General features: G+C 37.2%; 1 protein-coding gene across 15 annotated transcripts in view; it reads left to right on the top strand.

Annotated features, from left to right (window-relative positions):
• Positions 1-16,983, top strand: part of Cask (calcium/calmodulin dependent serine protein kinase) — a 320,516-nt gene that overhangs the window by 269,621 nt on the left and 33,912 nt on the right. For all 15 annotated transcript variants that reach the window (XM_005352875.3, XM_013348391.2, XM_005352872.3 and 12 more), the window contains 4 exons: positions 3,671-3,859; positions 11,286-11,364; positions 13,393-13,478; positions 15,949-16,017. In XM_005352875.3, coding sequence (XP_005352932.1) covers positions 3,671-3,859; positions 11,286-11,364; positions 13,393-13,478; positions 15,949-16,017 — 423 coding nt within the window. The remainder of the gene's footprint in view (positions 1-3,670; positions 3,860-11,285; positions 11,365-13,392; positions 13,479-15,948; positions 16,018-16,983) is intronic.

The following is a 16,983-nucleotide window of genomic DNA, read 5'->3' as shown; positions in this document are numbered from 1 at the left end:
AGGATCAAAAACCCATTGCCATTGTTCTTGAGTTCTCAGTAGTCCTCATTGTCTGCTATGTAAGTCCGGTTTTATCCCACTCACTGCTCTTTATGTGCAGTTTATTCTCCACAGTTTTGAACAAATCTGACTATAAATTCCTATATAACCTGAGCCCATTTCATAGAATTATTTAGGACCATTTCAGAGTAGTAAATCTTTTTGGAGGTGAAGGAGACTAAATAAATAAATTAGACCTTTTTACAGGATGAGGTTTTTTCCAGAAATCATTAAAGCTCACACAGACAAATTCCTCACAGCTTACCTACCTTTTAAGCCTTGATTTATTTTGCATTTCTGAACTTATAGAAAATGTGTGTGTTGTGTTTACCTATCAGTAAACATTTTCAGAAATAATAATTCCTCAAAATCTTTGAATACCTAGCACAGTGCTTATAAAACATCTTTATTCATTTATCAAACATCTAAGTGCCTCCTGTGTTCCAGGTGTACTGTGCTAGCCACTAAGGATCTGGTAGTGAACAGGAAAAACATAGTTCCAATCCTCATGGAATTTCCCATTTCAGTGAGGCTGCAGGTTAGAGGTAGGAACAGACTGAACATATCAAATAGCATGGTAATTTTACACAGTGATAATAACTCTGAAGAAAAGATTGTAGATCAGTGACAGAAGTAAAGTGTCAGCTATTCTATATCCATGGGGGAAGCTCTTCTGAAGGGTTAGCTAAGCTGAGACTTGTTACAGGAAGAGCTGGCCCCCAAACATTCAAACAGGAGGAAGAAGCAGAAGGAAGTTGTGTAGGTTCAAGGAGTACAACTAAGTCCATTAAAGACTGGATTTAGTAAAAGGGAAGAAAGTGATACAGAAATGCTTACAGAGCTTGGCAGAGGCCAGACCAAGCTCTTCCAGACCATACTAAAGAGTCTAGGGTTTTCTCCTGATTAATTAGGGATTGCACTGAGTGATTGCAAGCAAGAAAATATGATGCAGTCCATGCTTTCGAAGCCATTCCTGGAGATAGTAGCACATTCCTGTCATCCGGCACTTGATAGGCTGAGGTGGGAGAAACACTGCCAGTCTGAGTCCAACCTGAGGTACATAGTATCAGGCCAGCCTGTCTCAAATGAAGGGGTGGAAAATTCTGGAGCTCACATGTTGTATACAGACTGTAGGAGAGAGACCCATTAGAAGACATTGAAAGAAATGATGGAGGCTCAGAGAAAGATGGGAGCGGTGACAGGTTGCGGCAGGTGGTAGAGAACAACACGCTTGCTCATAATTGGAATGTAAAGTTGTGTGACTATCCTCATTAGTAGAAATTTCCCTGTGAGATAGACACTTATTTAAAGTCACCCACCTAGAAAATGGCCTCCCTAAGGTTCACATCTTGCTGACTCCAAAGCCCAGACTCTTAAACAGCAGACTATTTGTAATGCTGATGAGTTTCCCTGGAGGCTTAAATCAAGCTTATTGGTAAAGTCTGGTAAATATCAAGTATGACCATATTTGGCGACATAATTTAAACTTTTTAAAAATTCAGTTTGGTACTGCTTTATGATTGAGGACTTATTCTCCCTTATAAGTAATACATTAAATGCAAGGGCCTGTTTATATAACGTTAAAGGATGACTAGAAAACATCTACAAGAAGAGCATAAACATTTTATCCAATTCATGAGACTTCGAGGCTGACCTATCCCCATGACAGTTTGCCTGTGTTTACCAGTCAAAGTATCATGAGTCGTAAAAGATATCTCTCTACTTGATATGATGAACCTGACCTTAACAGATGACTTTTTCTACTTGGCCCATTCTTGATTTGGCCTCTCTACTCTAAATCTTAGCTTCTTTGGTGGCTAGCTACAGTTAGACCACAGAAAGAAGGATTTGCACAAATGGTGCAACCTACACTTGGTAGCTGTGGTTTGCAGGGCCCCTGTGGAGCTCTACTCTAAAACTGTGTGTTGTCAATGCCCTTTAGTAAGCCTCGCCTAAGCCTGCAGTTGAGAACAGCAGCCTGGGATTGTGGCAGAACTGACCTTTTCCATTAGAAATGGAATAACCGGATTACTCTGGACACCTACTGATGACAACTCAGCACCATCTCCTTTCTGGTTTTAACACATCATTACCTTGTTTTTGCCTTGTATGCATGACTTTAAAATAGCTAAGTCATGGCTCTGATAAGCCTTTTAGGAAGTGATTTCAAATGCTGAAATACTCTTTAATTGCATTTCATTATCTGTACATATCTCATTACCACACATATTACAGCTGGAAGTCAAACTAAATTTAGAATTAGCATACACACACTAATAGACGTATTAGTATAACTGTAGAAAGTTTCAAACAGACTAACATAGTTACTTGTAAATTCTCTTTGAGCTAAAATTTCTCATGCTTATTAAAAAGGGTTTATGATGGCACAAAGCAGGAAGATATCCTTTTGTAGAGAAACAGATGAGATTTATTATCAAAATTCACCAAGATGACATACAGATGTCAGTATAAAGAAATCATTTTTCTTTGTTAGTGAGTTTTGTAAAATAAATAAGTAATCATTTTCAACTTAGGGGAAGAGGTGTAGTTGATAGAGTGCTTATCTAGAATTCACAAAGCCCTAGGTTCCATCCCCAGCACCACATGCACCGAGTATGGTGATGCACCCGTGTAGTTCTCAACCTTGGGGGATATAAAGAGAAGGCCAAGGTCATCCTTTCCTACATAGTGAATTCAAGGCGACCTGGAATACATGAGACCCTGTCTCCAAAAATAATAATAATAATAATAATAATAATAATAATAATAATAATAATTGTCAGATTTATCCAAGAGCTCCAAAACACAAAAGGACTCACGGTGGAAGTAGAGAACTGCTCCCACAAGTTGTCCTCTGACCTCCACGCGAACATCATAGCACGTGTGTATGCACACATAGATAAATGTAAAAACATTTCAACTTTCAATTTTGAGTTTTAGATGTGTGATATTTTAGAAAATTGGTGTCTTAAATACGTCTGTACAGTTTATTTTTATTTCCCAAACCATGTTATAAATTATGTTCGTCCTCTGGGCTATATGATGGTATCATGGTAGACATCGTTGATGTCACTGTATAATTGTCCATTCAGTTATGAACCTGAAGCTTATGGGTCCTTCTCGATCCTTGCTTCTTCCTCATTTCCATTAGCAACATACTATCATTCATATCCCAGAAGATATTTATTCAGTGCAGTAATTATTACACAATGTCTTTTAAATTTGATTATTTTAGTTTAAAGCCCCAGTGCTAATTTGCTGGTTATTTTTATAAATGTTCTTTCTGCTAAATTATTTAAAATTTTAGTATTTCAGTTTTTATTTGAACATGTGAGTTAGATACAGTTTTACAGCCTAACACCAGATGCTACCTCTAACCCTGATAATTGATAGGCCCATCCATTCATTGGTTTGCTCCCTTACTTGCTCATTCTATTTTTAAAAAGAAATCCATCTATCATGATAATTTGCCACAAAGAAATTGAGATAGTTTAGAGGTATGGTTTGTTCTGAGTAACTGTAAATGAAAAAATACTTTTTGAGAAGAAGTGATATTGCGTATGTTTATATAGCATATTTCTGCTAGAATGATACTATAACTACTGTTTTTCTTCTTTCATAAAAATGCCAGGCCTTACTTCAGACTCACGATGTAGTGGCACATGAAGTTTACAGTGATGAAGCGCTAAGGGTCACACCTCCCCCGACCTCTCCCTATTTAAATGGTGATTCTCCAGAAAGCGCTAATGGAGACATGGACATGGAGAATGTGACCAGAGTGCGGCTTGTACAGTTCCAGAAGAATACAGATGAACCAATGGTAAGTAGGAAAAACTTGAGTTACAATCAGCTAACTCAACCTGTACAGACTGCTACTCAAGGAGGAAGGGAAGAAGGTGGAATGGATGGTTCTAAAAAAATCAGTTTCTTATAGAGGTTCGAAATAATATTAGAATTGAAATTAAATATTACATATTCAGTCTGAAAGTATACAATATGTGAAACCCGAAAAATGTTTCATATTAAAAATGAAGATACTATTAAAATATTGTTACACAGATCATAATGGTACCCTACACGTATAGAAATTATGACTGTATTTAGAGTCTTTACATATAATGCTTGAAGGAGGCTTTATATACCTACCTATGTTTCCTTTTAACAAGCTGTTTTCTGATTAATAGGAACGAGCAGATAATGCTTCATTTATTAGACATACTGGCCATCACACCTCTACTGTAACAATTGCTTTTCAACTTTCCAAGAAGAGGTACATTACTCCAGAATGTAAAAACAAAAACAAAAAAAAACACCTCATATAGCAAAGAAAGAGGCAATTTGAAGAATTAACATTGTAACAGGTTGAGACCCACAGGTTGAGAACCACTGCTTCAAACAGTAAACACACTAGAGAAAAACACTTACCCAGACAACACTACTGGCTTTGGAGAGAAAACTTATTTATATCAGACACATTCACAATTTACAATTCATAAATATGTAGTCAACCTTCATTATCTGTAGATTCCCTATCTGCAAATCTGCCTGTTCACCATGACATCTGAAATCTCCAGAGTCAATGTGTGGCGCTTTTCTGTTGTTGTTCACTTGTGGACACAACAAGGTGACAGAATTTCAAGTTGCCCCCTGTGCACACGATCAGCAGAAGTTGAGCAGGATGAGACTGTGCCTTTCTGTCTCATATTTTAATTAATTAATTAATTTAATAAAAATTCCAGTACTTTCCATATTTTTTTGCTTTCACCAAAATTTGAAGAAAAGTAATTCAGAAGACATTCAGAGACCTGAATGGTGTTGCTAAAAATAAGATTTCTTCCATTCACATCAACCTGTTTTTTCATTTCTCCCATGCTGAGGCATGCAGTTGGCAGAGAACTGGTACTGTACCTCCACTCATTCTCAGGAGCATCATAGATGGAGATGATCAGAAAGGGCTCTGGGGTGGTCACTGAGCAGATGGAAAGAATGGGGAAATAAGGTGACGAGCAAACCAAAGAGCATGTGCAGAAGCCCGGTAGTAAAAAGACTCTTTCATAGTTTCCAGGTGGAAACAAGGCATTGCAGCTGGGCAACAGACAGCATGGCAAGCGGTGAGAGTGGAGCCACACAGTAGAGAAAGACATGCTATGGTGTCTGTTCTTTAGCCTAAAAACAGCAGAAAGCTATTGAAGGCTTAAAGCATGAAACTGGATTAGGTTTTCATTTTAGATGTAGCAATCTAAAAACTGTATTATATAGATTCTAGAGAGACGAGATAACAAAGCAGATCCTGCCATGGTACAGGGGAGAGATAATGGTACTCAGAACTAGTGGGATGTCTATCAAGGCAGAAAGAAAGAGCCAGGCATGCTGACACATGCCTGTAATCCCAGCCCTGAGGGTATGAGAAAATCGATTTAATAGCAAATTCAAAGCCAATTTGGGCTACTTGAGATACTATCTCAAAAAAAAAATGAATGAATGAAAGTAAATCCATGAGGCATGTAATAGGTTGCAATGAAAGAAGCAAGAATCAAGGATGACCCTGAAACTTCAGGGTTCATACAATTGAAAGCATAAGAAGATAATGACATTGTGAAGAAGAGCACTGGGCAACCTTCAAGTTTAGAGATGGGAGCATATTTCTAGTGATGAAGGCATTCAAATATATACATTTATCTTTTCTTCAAAGCTTAAAAAAAATACCCACTTAAGAAAGAAGAGCAGATCTGTGACCACAATTCCCAGAAAGCCCTCAGTTCTCTGTATTCTTGTTCATTGTTCTTTGTCAGTTGTCTACCATTGTCTGGCAGCATACAAGGGGGCATGCAAATCAGGTACCTGTTCTGGTGCTCTCTAGGCTTAGCACCCCTTGGTCTTAAGAGTATGTGGCAACAGTTTTTGAGGCCTTGCGCATCTCACTTGATATCCATCAGGTTATAAACTTCTAGAAGCACACTGACTAAATGATCCTGAGTTCCCTCCAAACTGTGAAAGTCAAAAATTTCATACTCTGATTTGCCCAATGAGCAAATGTTAAAAGTCCATGTGATACATTGCTGCTTTAGATCCCTGTGATATAGGGGCAGACAAGATATAGCCATATCCACATATCCACTTTCCACAGGGTGGTCAACGCTAAAGAAGTAAATTTGCAGTTTAGCACAGTTTGGCAAGACAAAACAAAACTAAACAAAACTGGAGGCAAGAAAAGGCTGTCTGGAAAGGAGAAGAGGTAATGTCCAACCAAGCAAAGCAGACAGAAAGGTGTAAGGGACCATAAGGAGGTCCCAGAATACCTTGTGATCTTATAATCTGAAGCAAGATAATGGCAGTTGTCTTTTCAGTGCGACTGACTACACAGATTGAGGGAAAGTACACACATCTATCCCTGAGTTAGTTTTCTCAGAAAGCAAAAATGACCTTGAACCACTCTTTAAAGTCTACTTTAAAAGGATGTTCTCATTTGTGATCTCAGTGATAGCATATTTTTCACCGGCTGCCTTGAAAACAGGAATCGTTTTATGTAAAATATATATTAACAGTAATAGAATATAGCTACCACAATTACTATGGTCGTTTGCCTGTTTGCTTTTCTTCTTCATAACTCTGAATTACTCTGAAGATTATATCTACATAACCTCTTCTGCCTGGGGACCATCTATAATGCATGCATTCCCTAAGGGTAATACACTTCCTCTATACCCTGTTTTCCCAGTTTGTAACACTATACTCACAATTGTTTCCCTGTTGACCGGGAGTCCCATAGTTAGAAATGACAAATAACCTACTTGAACTAGCTTAACAAGAAGGGAAAGGCTTTTTTCTGTAAGCAATAAAAGATAAGGAATACATGCCACCACCACCCCAATTCCTCGAGCTGAGCCAGTACTTTCCCTGGAATTTATGATCTTGGGAACAGAAAGAACATGAGTCAGTTCTTCTCTGCAAAGAAATTTTGGGGCAGACAGAATAAAAAATATTGGCTATACTTGGTTTGAAGTAAATTTCCCTGGCATTGAAGATACTGTCTGACTCCTTTACTACTGTGCCTAAAAGGGTGTCTATAACATAGTAGGTTCTCATCCATGTTAACTGAGTTAATATAGAAACCTATTAGCTTTAAGGGTGGAATCTCTGTTGTGCCATCATTTCCCTTATGAAACTCAGTTTGATGTATACATTTATTTATGGCATTTTCCAGAATACTACTCTAAGTAACCATATATGCTGATTGAATGTACCAATCGGAAATGAAACCCGAACATTACAGTTGACTGTTAGTACCAAAATCGTTTTGATAAACTACCTTTCACAGTACTTTCCTACTCCTTCTGAGAGCTTCAAAATAGAAACCATGTAAAAATATATCATGTGGCATGGTTCAAATTAAGCTAGAGTATAAATTCTCAGATAACTCCATGAAGCTTTCTGACAGAACACCATTTTCCAAATGTTATTCAGTCCAAAACTGAATGCCTACTACTAACCACTTCAAATTCAAGAACACCATCCTATAAAGTGACCTTGTTAAAACATGCACAATTCTGATCTTCATTCCCATCCACGAATATAAATCTAAACAGTATATAAGAGTCAGCATTGTTTAACAGCTTCCTGTGTGATTGTTAGGATCAACCAGGTCTATCTCAAAAGCATGTTTATGGAAGTTTGTCTTTTGATAGGGAATATTTGAAAAACAAAATGTAAATTGGCTTTAAATATAACCATGAAACTAAACTTGGGCTTCCGGTCCTCTCATCTGAAACAGATGAAATTAGGACAAATATGAAATTAACCAAGAATGGTTTTTGAGACGTTGGACATCAAACAGCAAAGGACAGAGATTTCTGAGAGAGCAGATGCAAAGCCAGTGACACCTGTAACTGTCTCACCTTCCTGCCATCAGAGTTTCTAGGCCACTGCAGGGGGAGGGAGTTCAGAAGCAAAGCAGGCAGAGTCCCTGAATTGAGGGAGCAGAGCTAAGAATCCTAGGGAGACCAACAAAGGTGTCTTCCAAAAATGGGCCAAATATAAACATCTGTAGACACACCAAAGTTAAAAGACTACAACTTTTCCCCATATCTCTTAAGTCTCATTAAAAATACTTTGCATGGGGATGCACAACAGATTACAAGGGTAACACAAAAGTCAAGTATATAGAAATGGCTATGTACTTTCAGAAAGTTCTCATAAATGAAGTAGTGTACTATCACTCAAGGACAAATAGGTAGGTTAAATACATATGCTATAGTAAAGCCAAATACAGCCACCGAAGCAGCAACATGAAGGGTTACAGCTAATTTGGATTGGGGGAGACTGAAGAGATGGCTCAGTGGGTAAGAGTTTGCTGAGTTGGGATCCCCAGCATTCATGTAAAAAGTCAGATGTGCTTGTAATTGCAGCACTGGAGATGAAGGACAGAGGAGAATCACTAGGACTTGTTAACTGTCAGCAGAGCCAAAATAATGCAAGGTACAACATAATGAGAATAATCCACAAGAATACAGAAAAAGAGGTTAAAAGGAAACATTAGAAGAAGTGGAACATAAAAAGAAGATATATTTATACCAAACTATGTAGCACAAGTAATAAAAACCCAGAGACAGATATTGGGATTCAACCTGAAGATCAGAGAAGCAAATCAGCCAAGCCACTAAAGAGCTCTTACCTGTATGAAATCTTCAGACTGAAAAGAAAGCTAGTTCCTGTCTCATCCTGCCTTATATTTCTCTCTAGTGCTGGGATTAAAGGTGTGTGCCACCACTGCCTGGCCTTTATGGCTGACTAGTGTGGCTGTTTTATGCTCTGATCTTTAGGCAAGCTTTATTTATTAAAACATAAATGAAATATTACTATAAAACTATGTTAACAATCATACTAAATCTTAATAGTCTAAATTATCCTATTAAAAAGCAAAAGGTTCACAGGCCTTTAATACCAGCACTCTGGAGGCAGAGGCAAGTGGATCTCTATGAGTTCAAGACCATCCTGGTCTGCAAAGCAAGTTCCTGTACAGGTAGGGATATACAGAGAAACTCTGTCTGGAAACCACCCCTGCAAGAAAAAAGATGACAGAGAAATTCTGTCTGGAAACCCACCCCTGCAAGAAAAAAGATGAGGTTGTCTGTCAAATTGGTTAAAAAAAAAGTATTCATCACATTCTGCCTGCAAGAAATGTGCTTTATGCAACAAGAAGAATTGTTTCAAAATAAGTATAGAAAAGCTATACAACTATAACATTATTAGGATGAAAGCTGAAGTTTCTATATTAATATCAGAGTTTATTCTAGGACCACAATGAAGGTAACTTGAAAATTAATAACAGAGAAGCCAGGTATATTGTTACACACCTGTAATTCCATTGTTCAAGAGGCAGAGTCAGGAGGATTGTGGATTTGAAACCAGCCTGAGCTACACAGCAAGAATGTCTCAAAAATAAATAAAAAGAATAATAATGAAAAGAAAATTTAAAAGACAGTATCTCAAATACTTGGAAAACTAAGTAACACAATTTGAAGTAACCCATGGATAAAAGAAAAAAATCAGAAGGTAATAGCATTTTTCAATTAATGAAAATTAACTACACTGATACAACTGAAATAGTACTTAATAAGGAGACATATGTAACACTAATATTTAATATTTCTAATATTTAAATATATATTAAAGAACAAAAATCTCTCAAATTACCAACCTTTTCTCAGACCTTCACCTTTAAAAAAAAACACAAACAAGAATAAATTAAAGCCAAAATTAGTAGATGTGAGAATAATCAATAGAAATAAATGGGAATGATGATGTATTGCAGTGGTAAAGTGCTGGCTTAGTATTTGAGACCCTACATTCAATCCTCAGTACTGAAAAAAAAAAGTAGAAATCAGTGGAATAGAAAACAGAAACTCAGCAAAATCAATCAAACAGAAGATCAGATTGTTCATGAAAATACTAATATATGTTCATTTCAACAGAGTATATACAAAAATATTAACACAAAAAACTATCCTGCTGTCTGTAGAAAGATGATATACAAATACATGAAATGTCCCAAATCCTGTTTTAAAAAAATGTTGTGAGTAAGTGGAGATTAAGTCTCAGATGCTGCTTCCTTTGTAACTGCCAGAACTGGAAAAGGTGCAGTGGAGGGAAGTATGAACAAGTTATTGCGTGGAAACAATGCAATACCGTTCTACAAAGACAAAGATTAAGTTATTTGATAATATAACAAATGGTAGAATCTCAAAATAATTATGATAAGTTAAAGAAAGCAGTCAAAATGAATGTGGCTCAATTTCTAGATAATACAACCACTGATGGGAAAGGCCCATCAGTGGTTGGTTGGGCATGAGTGTAGAGCATAGAGCAATGGGAATAGATTACTAACAAATAAGAGGAAACCTTTGGGGATAAGACACAATTACCATCTGATTGGAGTGAAAGATTCACACATGCTTATATATGTTAAACTTAGAAAATTTTAAAGTTTGAAATATTTTAAGTGGGTTATAAAATAAAATAGTTTCTTGTAGAATATAAAGGATATACTAATAGAATATACCCTTGGCAGGAGTAAAAAAAATTTAAAAATAGTTGGGAACATAAAAACAAAGGGATGTGAGAAATAAACATAATGAAAAGATTAAAAAGCACTATATAAAATGCATGCATGCCATTCTAGCAATAAAAACACCAGCAAGTAGCATTTTTGTCATAGAACAATTTTGTGTGTAAAGTAATAGAGGATCTTCATCTTCTATATTTTCTCTAATGATTTCATAACTCTTCTAATTATAATTACCTACAGTAAAATCACAAATAGGAAATAGTGCTTTCTGAACCAGACTAGCCCCTCTGAATGTGGGGGATGGTTATGTGGCTTGGTCTGTTGGGGGCACTGGCAGTGGGACCAGGTCTTATCCCAGGTGCAGAAACTGACTTTTGGAACCCATTCCCAATGGTGAGATACCTTGCTCAACCTTGATACAGAGAGAAGGGCTTGGTCCTGCCTCAACTTGGTATGCCAGACTTTGTTGACTCCCCAAGGAAGGCCTTACCCTCTCTGAGGAATGGATGGGGCATAGGAAGCGGGGAGATGGGGGGTGAGAAAAGGTGAGGAAGGGGGAACTGGAGTTGGTATGTACAATGAAAAATATTTTTTTAATTAGAAAAATATGAAAGGAAATAAAGTAGTGCTATCATTTAATTGTACCCTTACCAACTTTTTCTTTCTTTTTTTTTTCTTACAGGGAATCACTTTGAAAATGAACGAGCTAAATCATTGTATTGTTGCAAGAATCATGCACGGGGGTATGATTCACAGGCAAGGTGCGTTCCATTTGTAATTTTCTTAACTTTCCTTAACTCTTCCTGCACAGACTGAAGGAAATCATGAGGGGGGGGGTCTTTTTGTTTTATGATTCAAATGAAGGAGCTGTTTGTCTTTGTGCTTCAGTCATTCTAGACCACATTCCTGAATTCCATCCCCACTACTGCAAATGAAATAAAGTAAAATAAAAACTCCAAGTACTGTTTTATCTGTATCCCACAAATTTTTATATGCAGTCATTTGTTGTAATTCATTTGTCAGTGTTCTTACATTTCTATTATAAGTTTTCATTGGTCCATAAGTGATTTAGAAGTATTTTTACTTATCATATTTGAAGAGATTTTCTAGACATCTTTCTGTAATTTACAACTGACTTAGTTGTGTTGTGGTCAGAGAGTGTGGTCTGTATGACATCATTTCTCAGAGGTTTGTTAAGACTTTCCTAGTGGCATAGCACTTTAATCATTTTTGGGAAACTGTTTATGAACAACCTTTATTTTTTTAACTGTTGCATACAGAGTTCCCTATATAATAATTGACTTGGTATTGTTAATGTTTTTCTATGTATTGATTAATTTTTGTATGTTTGACTTATTAATATTTAAATATCCATTTATAGTAGTAGAGTATTCTAATGACTACTTATAAACCTTTCTTTGGACATATATATTTGACTATATGGATTAAGTATATTGACCTCAAATTCACTATGTAGCCAAGGGTAACTTTAAACTTGTAATCCTCCTGCCTCTACCTCTTGAGTGTTGGGATTAAGGTTGGGCACTACTGTGACCAATTTTGATCACTGTTTTTGATAGAGTAGCTCATTAATGTTTGTTGTGATGATTCTACTATCTTGCTCTCCTTGTTCATTTGGGGGGGATTTTTTTGTTTGTTTCATTGCCCCCTATTTACTAGTTTTAAATTTCAGCACCCTATTTCTGCGATATTAATGGGTACCTTGAAATTTTAAGCTTTCTACGTATTCAAATTAAACAATACCTTTATTGTGTTTTATTTCTGTGTGCATGCTCACATATGCACTTCTGCACACACACAAACATTCACACATACACATGCCACAGTGTGCTTGTAGATGTCAGAGGACAATTTGCAGGAGCCAGTTCTCCTTCCACCACGTAGGATCCAGGTATTGAACTCAGATTGTCAGACTTGGTGGCAAGAGTCTTTTATTGAAGACCTATATTTCCTTTTATTTATCTTATTCTTCCTGTATCTGTATAGTAACACTTTCACCAGTTCAAAAAAACATTCAGCTGTTCAAACATTTCCTCTTCTTCATGTTCTCTGCTCTTTTTGAATTTAAGTTACTCCTGTATTCCATAGCTTTTTAAATATATTCTTTATTTCTTGTTTCCTGTTTTCCTTATGTCTTTGTTTCTATGACCTATATTTTATGTAATCTTTTGTTTCACCTTAAAGATCACTGAACTGCTCCTCAGCCATGTCTGAATTCTTATTCAGTTTACCCATTTATTAGCTTATATCATCATTTATGTTTTTTTCTTTTTCTTTTTTTTTTGTTTTGTTTTTTTTGTTTTGTTTTTCGAGACAGGGTTTCTCTGTGGCTTTGGAGCCTGTCCTGGAACTAGCTCTGTAGACCAGGCTGGTCTCGAACTCACAGAGATCTGCCTGCCTCTGCCTCCCGAGTGCTGGGATTAAAGTCATGCGCCACCACCGCCCGGCTCATTTATGTTTTTGTTTTAGAAGTACTAGTCATTTGTGTTATCTTGAGTTCTGTCTGCTCATACCTAATAGTCTCTTATTGGGTTGTCAAAAAATTTCTGTGGCCATCCATTAAAACTGTGCTTTCTGAAAGTAGATCTGTCTGTTTGGATGATTTTACTATGTAAAAGTTAAATAACTCTGCAGCCAAGTATGACTCTGTCTCTGAAACATTGACTTTTAGATATGGAACTTATTTTTCTATTACATTGATACTTTTGGCTTTTTGTTATTATGAGAACATTTCCTCATTTCATGTTTATAATTGTGTGATATTTTAGGTACACTTCATGTTGGTGATGAAATTCGAGAAATCAATGGCATCAGTGTTGCTAACCAAACAGTGGAACAACTACAAAAAATGCTTGTAAGTCATGAGAACTTCCCCTTTTTAAGATTAGGTTTTAGTTCATTAGCTTAGATGCTGCCTTTTTATTACATTTACTGAATGTGTTTGTGTGTGAGTGTGCTTGCACACGTCTCTACACATGTGAGTTCAGAGGGCAGCTTCCTCCATGTGTGCCCCAGAGATCAAACTCAGGTCATCAAGCTCTGTGGCAAGTGCCTTTACATGCCAAGCCATCTTTTTTACTTATTATGTTTTTAATTAAAATATAATTGCATTTCCCTCCTTCGCTTTCTTCCCTCCATCCCCTTTTGTAGACCATTCCCTCAATCCCTCTCACTCATGGCCTCTTTCCCTTTGCTATTATACATGTATAAATGTTTCTGTATATAAATACAACTTGCTGATTGCATTAAATGTTAATTGTATGTACATGCTTTCAGAGCTAACCACTTAGAATTGAATGACCAAGTGGGAGGCTTGTCCCTGGGAATGAATAATTCTCCCCCTCAACAGTCTTAAATTACCTGTAGTTCTTTGTCTAGACTAGCAACACCATGTGTTGTTATAACTTCAGTGCAATGGCTGTGCCTTAATCTGCTGCTATTTCAGCCAGCAATTGTGACTCCACAGTTACCTACCTGCTTCTCTGGCTGCAACCTGGCTGGAATTCTGTTTCCATAGGCAAGGGCTCTGTTGCTGCCACTAAAGGTAGCTTTAACTAAACCTCTCTCATTCTGTTTATAAATAAGACTTGAGATTCAAAGGCTGGGGTAAAAGTAGAGAGGTAGAGTAGCAACTAGCTAACCTTCTGTCCTTGTGGGCCTCTCCCAAAGAGAGCATCCTTCTGCTCCATCAAACAAATAAAGCTCTATGGCACTCCAAATCCCTCCCCACTGTTTCTGGTGTGTCTCTCTATATCTTCCAGGTGCCCTCTGATACTCTCTGATGACTTTCTGTCATCTAGTTGCTAACTCAGCCTCCTCATCCAAGCTTAATTTTATTTCCCCTTTCCATGATAGCATGTCTATCAATGTTCTCATTGTTTCGGTCTTGTTACTGAGCCATGTTGACAGCTCCATTAACTTATTTTGTTTAAAAAAAAATACCTAATATAGGGAAGGGAGAGATGGCTCTGTGGGTAAAAGCACTTGTGGGAGTACCTGAGCTTGGATGTCACACTAATGTAAAAAGCAGGGCGTGGTCTCACCTGCCTATAACCCCAGTATAGTATCTGGTGGAGACATGAAGGGGTAGCTGGGGCTTACTAGCCACCAGCCTAGCTCCAGGTTCAGTGAGAGGTCCTGTCTCAAAGAAACGAGGCAGAGAGTAATGGAGCAGACCACTCCACATGTTCTTCTGGCCCCCACAAGCATATGCACACAGATGCTGACACTTTCATACCCACATGCACATACACCGAGCACACACAGGAACCATATTCTCACTCATACTTAACACATACACTAAATAAATGGATATTTAAAAACAGTGTTCTTCAGTCATAGTCAAAATGCTTCTTGTGCTTCATGCATGTGAAGTTAAACTTGTGCAATGTTCATTAAAAACTGACAACCAGGGAAACGTTTTAATTGCAATGGAGTTTCGAACCATTTTTCCTGCCTTTAGCAGTGTGGGCTTTTACACTGTTCATCCTTCATCTGTTTCTTGCCAACCAGATATTTATAAAAAAAAAAAAAAAACTTCCCAATGTCTACTCATGTGAACTAGTTTCTCACTGACCTCAAAAGACTCCTGACATAAGCAATATCAGAAACCTCTTTCCTGTTTAGCTGAGTCATGGCCAGCTGTAGTGTATCTCAGCACAGCACAAAGGAGAGGAAAGTCACTATAGGCCAGGTCATTATTGACTATACTCAAAAAATCTCTGTACTGAAATTAGACCTTCAATAAAAAGCATTGACATCCGTTGACAGACCCCCATCTGTGTCTCTGTTGTAGCAAACAGAGGGAAACGTTTGTCTTCTGCCTTGGGTCCTTCTTTCTGCTTCCCATGTAATGAATGCCTATTAGGCATGAAGTAAGCAGCCAAGGCTTGCTGTCGTAAAAAAAAGTTTGCCAAAATTCATAAAGTATAAAAGCAATTTTATGGTGGTAGCATCAGAAAGTAGCATATTAAATAGAATTTTTATGTAAATAGTCTCTTGTTCAGTTCAATGTGTAGTCGTCATTCCTGTAAGGTGTGTCATTTCGACTCTTGCTTATTCATATCTACAAAAAGATAACCATCAGAGATCTCTATGACCACTTACTGCTAGGTATGAGACAGTCAGCCTTGGCTTCACTGGACCTTTCCCAGAAACTTCTACCAGTGACCTGAGTGGTTTTTGCCTTGTAATGAGGTTTTATTTTAGGGCTGTGTCCTGTCAAGTGGTGTGTACTAACTGCACCCACGTGTTTTGAATGGTTTCTTGTGTTTTTGTGTGCAACATGTGTCTGCATGAGAACTCTCCTCTTTTCTTCCTCGCAGAGGGAAATGCGGGGGAGTATTACCTTCAAGATTGTACCAAGCTACCGCACTCAGTCTTCATCCTGTGAGGTAATAACTCGAACAAGCCTCCCCCCTATCCTGAGTTCTTAACTAACTGTCTGCTGATGGCTGAATGTTTTTGCTTTCTGGAAAATTGTTTCTGCCTGTGCTGTTAGATCACTGCACACCAATTTTACAACGAAGATAACGGAACAGAGGAGGTCCCAACCACCTCCTCGGCCCCACTTCCATGCAGATATCTTCAGCCTTTCTGCAGCCAAATCTAAGCCAAATATAGAAAAACTCCAATAACAGAAAAAAATGAAATCCCTGAGGCAAAACAAAATATAGTAGTATTTTCAGGAAGTTCATTCACAAGTAGTTCTTCTTTCTAAGAATCTGAGACATTGCTGTTTGAATGACTGCAGGCCTTAAGATGAGCATGACGACCCTGGGGAATTAGTAACTGACTTCACTACAGGGGTGTAGGCTTTTGCAACCTTTCAGAAAAGTCTGCATATTTGAAATGTTAAGCTACTCCTAAACAAATACCTTTTGTAGAATAACAGCCCCAAAGTTTCTTAAAACATATTTATCCTCTTGAAAATAGAGCTCTTTCAACTTACATTTTTTTTTTCAGTTTTATGTTGTTCATTATAGTAAAAAAAATCTATTCTTTCTATATTTTGAGACACAAATTACCATAACATTTTTGGTTGTAGCTTATTCAGCACAAGTATTACTTATTGGAGCTTATTTTAAAATTTTTCCTGTGGATCTTCCAAGTATGTTATTCTAAAGTACAAGAGCTGGGGATAGAGCTCAGTGATAAAATGCTTGCCTGGCATGTGTGAGGCCCTAGGTTCAAATCCTATCACTGCAAATAAATAGATATAATGTGTACATTTTATAAAGGTAATTTTTAAGGGCCAGTAGCTAACTTACTAGATTTGTGTTTAAGAAAATTTGAAATAGAAATTATACTTTTTTCAAGTCTCTAATGATGCTACAGATATCACAAGAAAACAATTAGAC

Source organism: Microtus ochrogaster, chromosome 10, assembly GCF_000317375.1.
Source record: "Microtus ochrogaster isolate Prairie Vole_2 chromosome 10, MicOch1.0, whole genome shotgun sequence".
Classification (NCBI taxonomy): domain Eukaryota; kingdom Metazoa; phylum Chordata; class Mammalia; order Rodentia; family Cricetidae; genus Microtus; species Microtus ochrogaster.
Note: the sequence above shows the minus strand (reverse complement) of the source record. Positions and strands in the feature narration are given on the sequence as shown.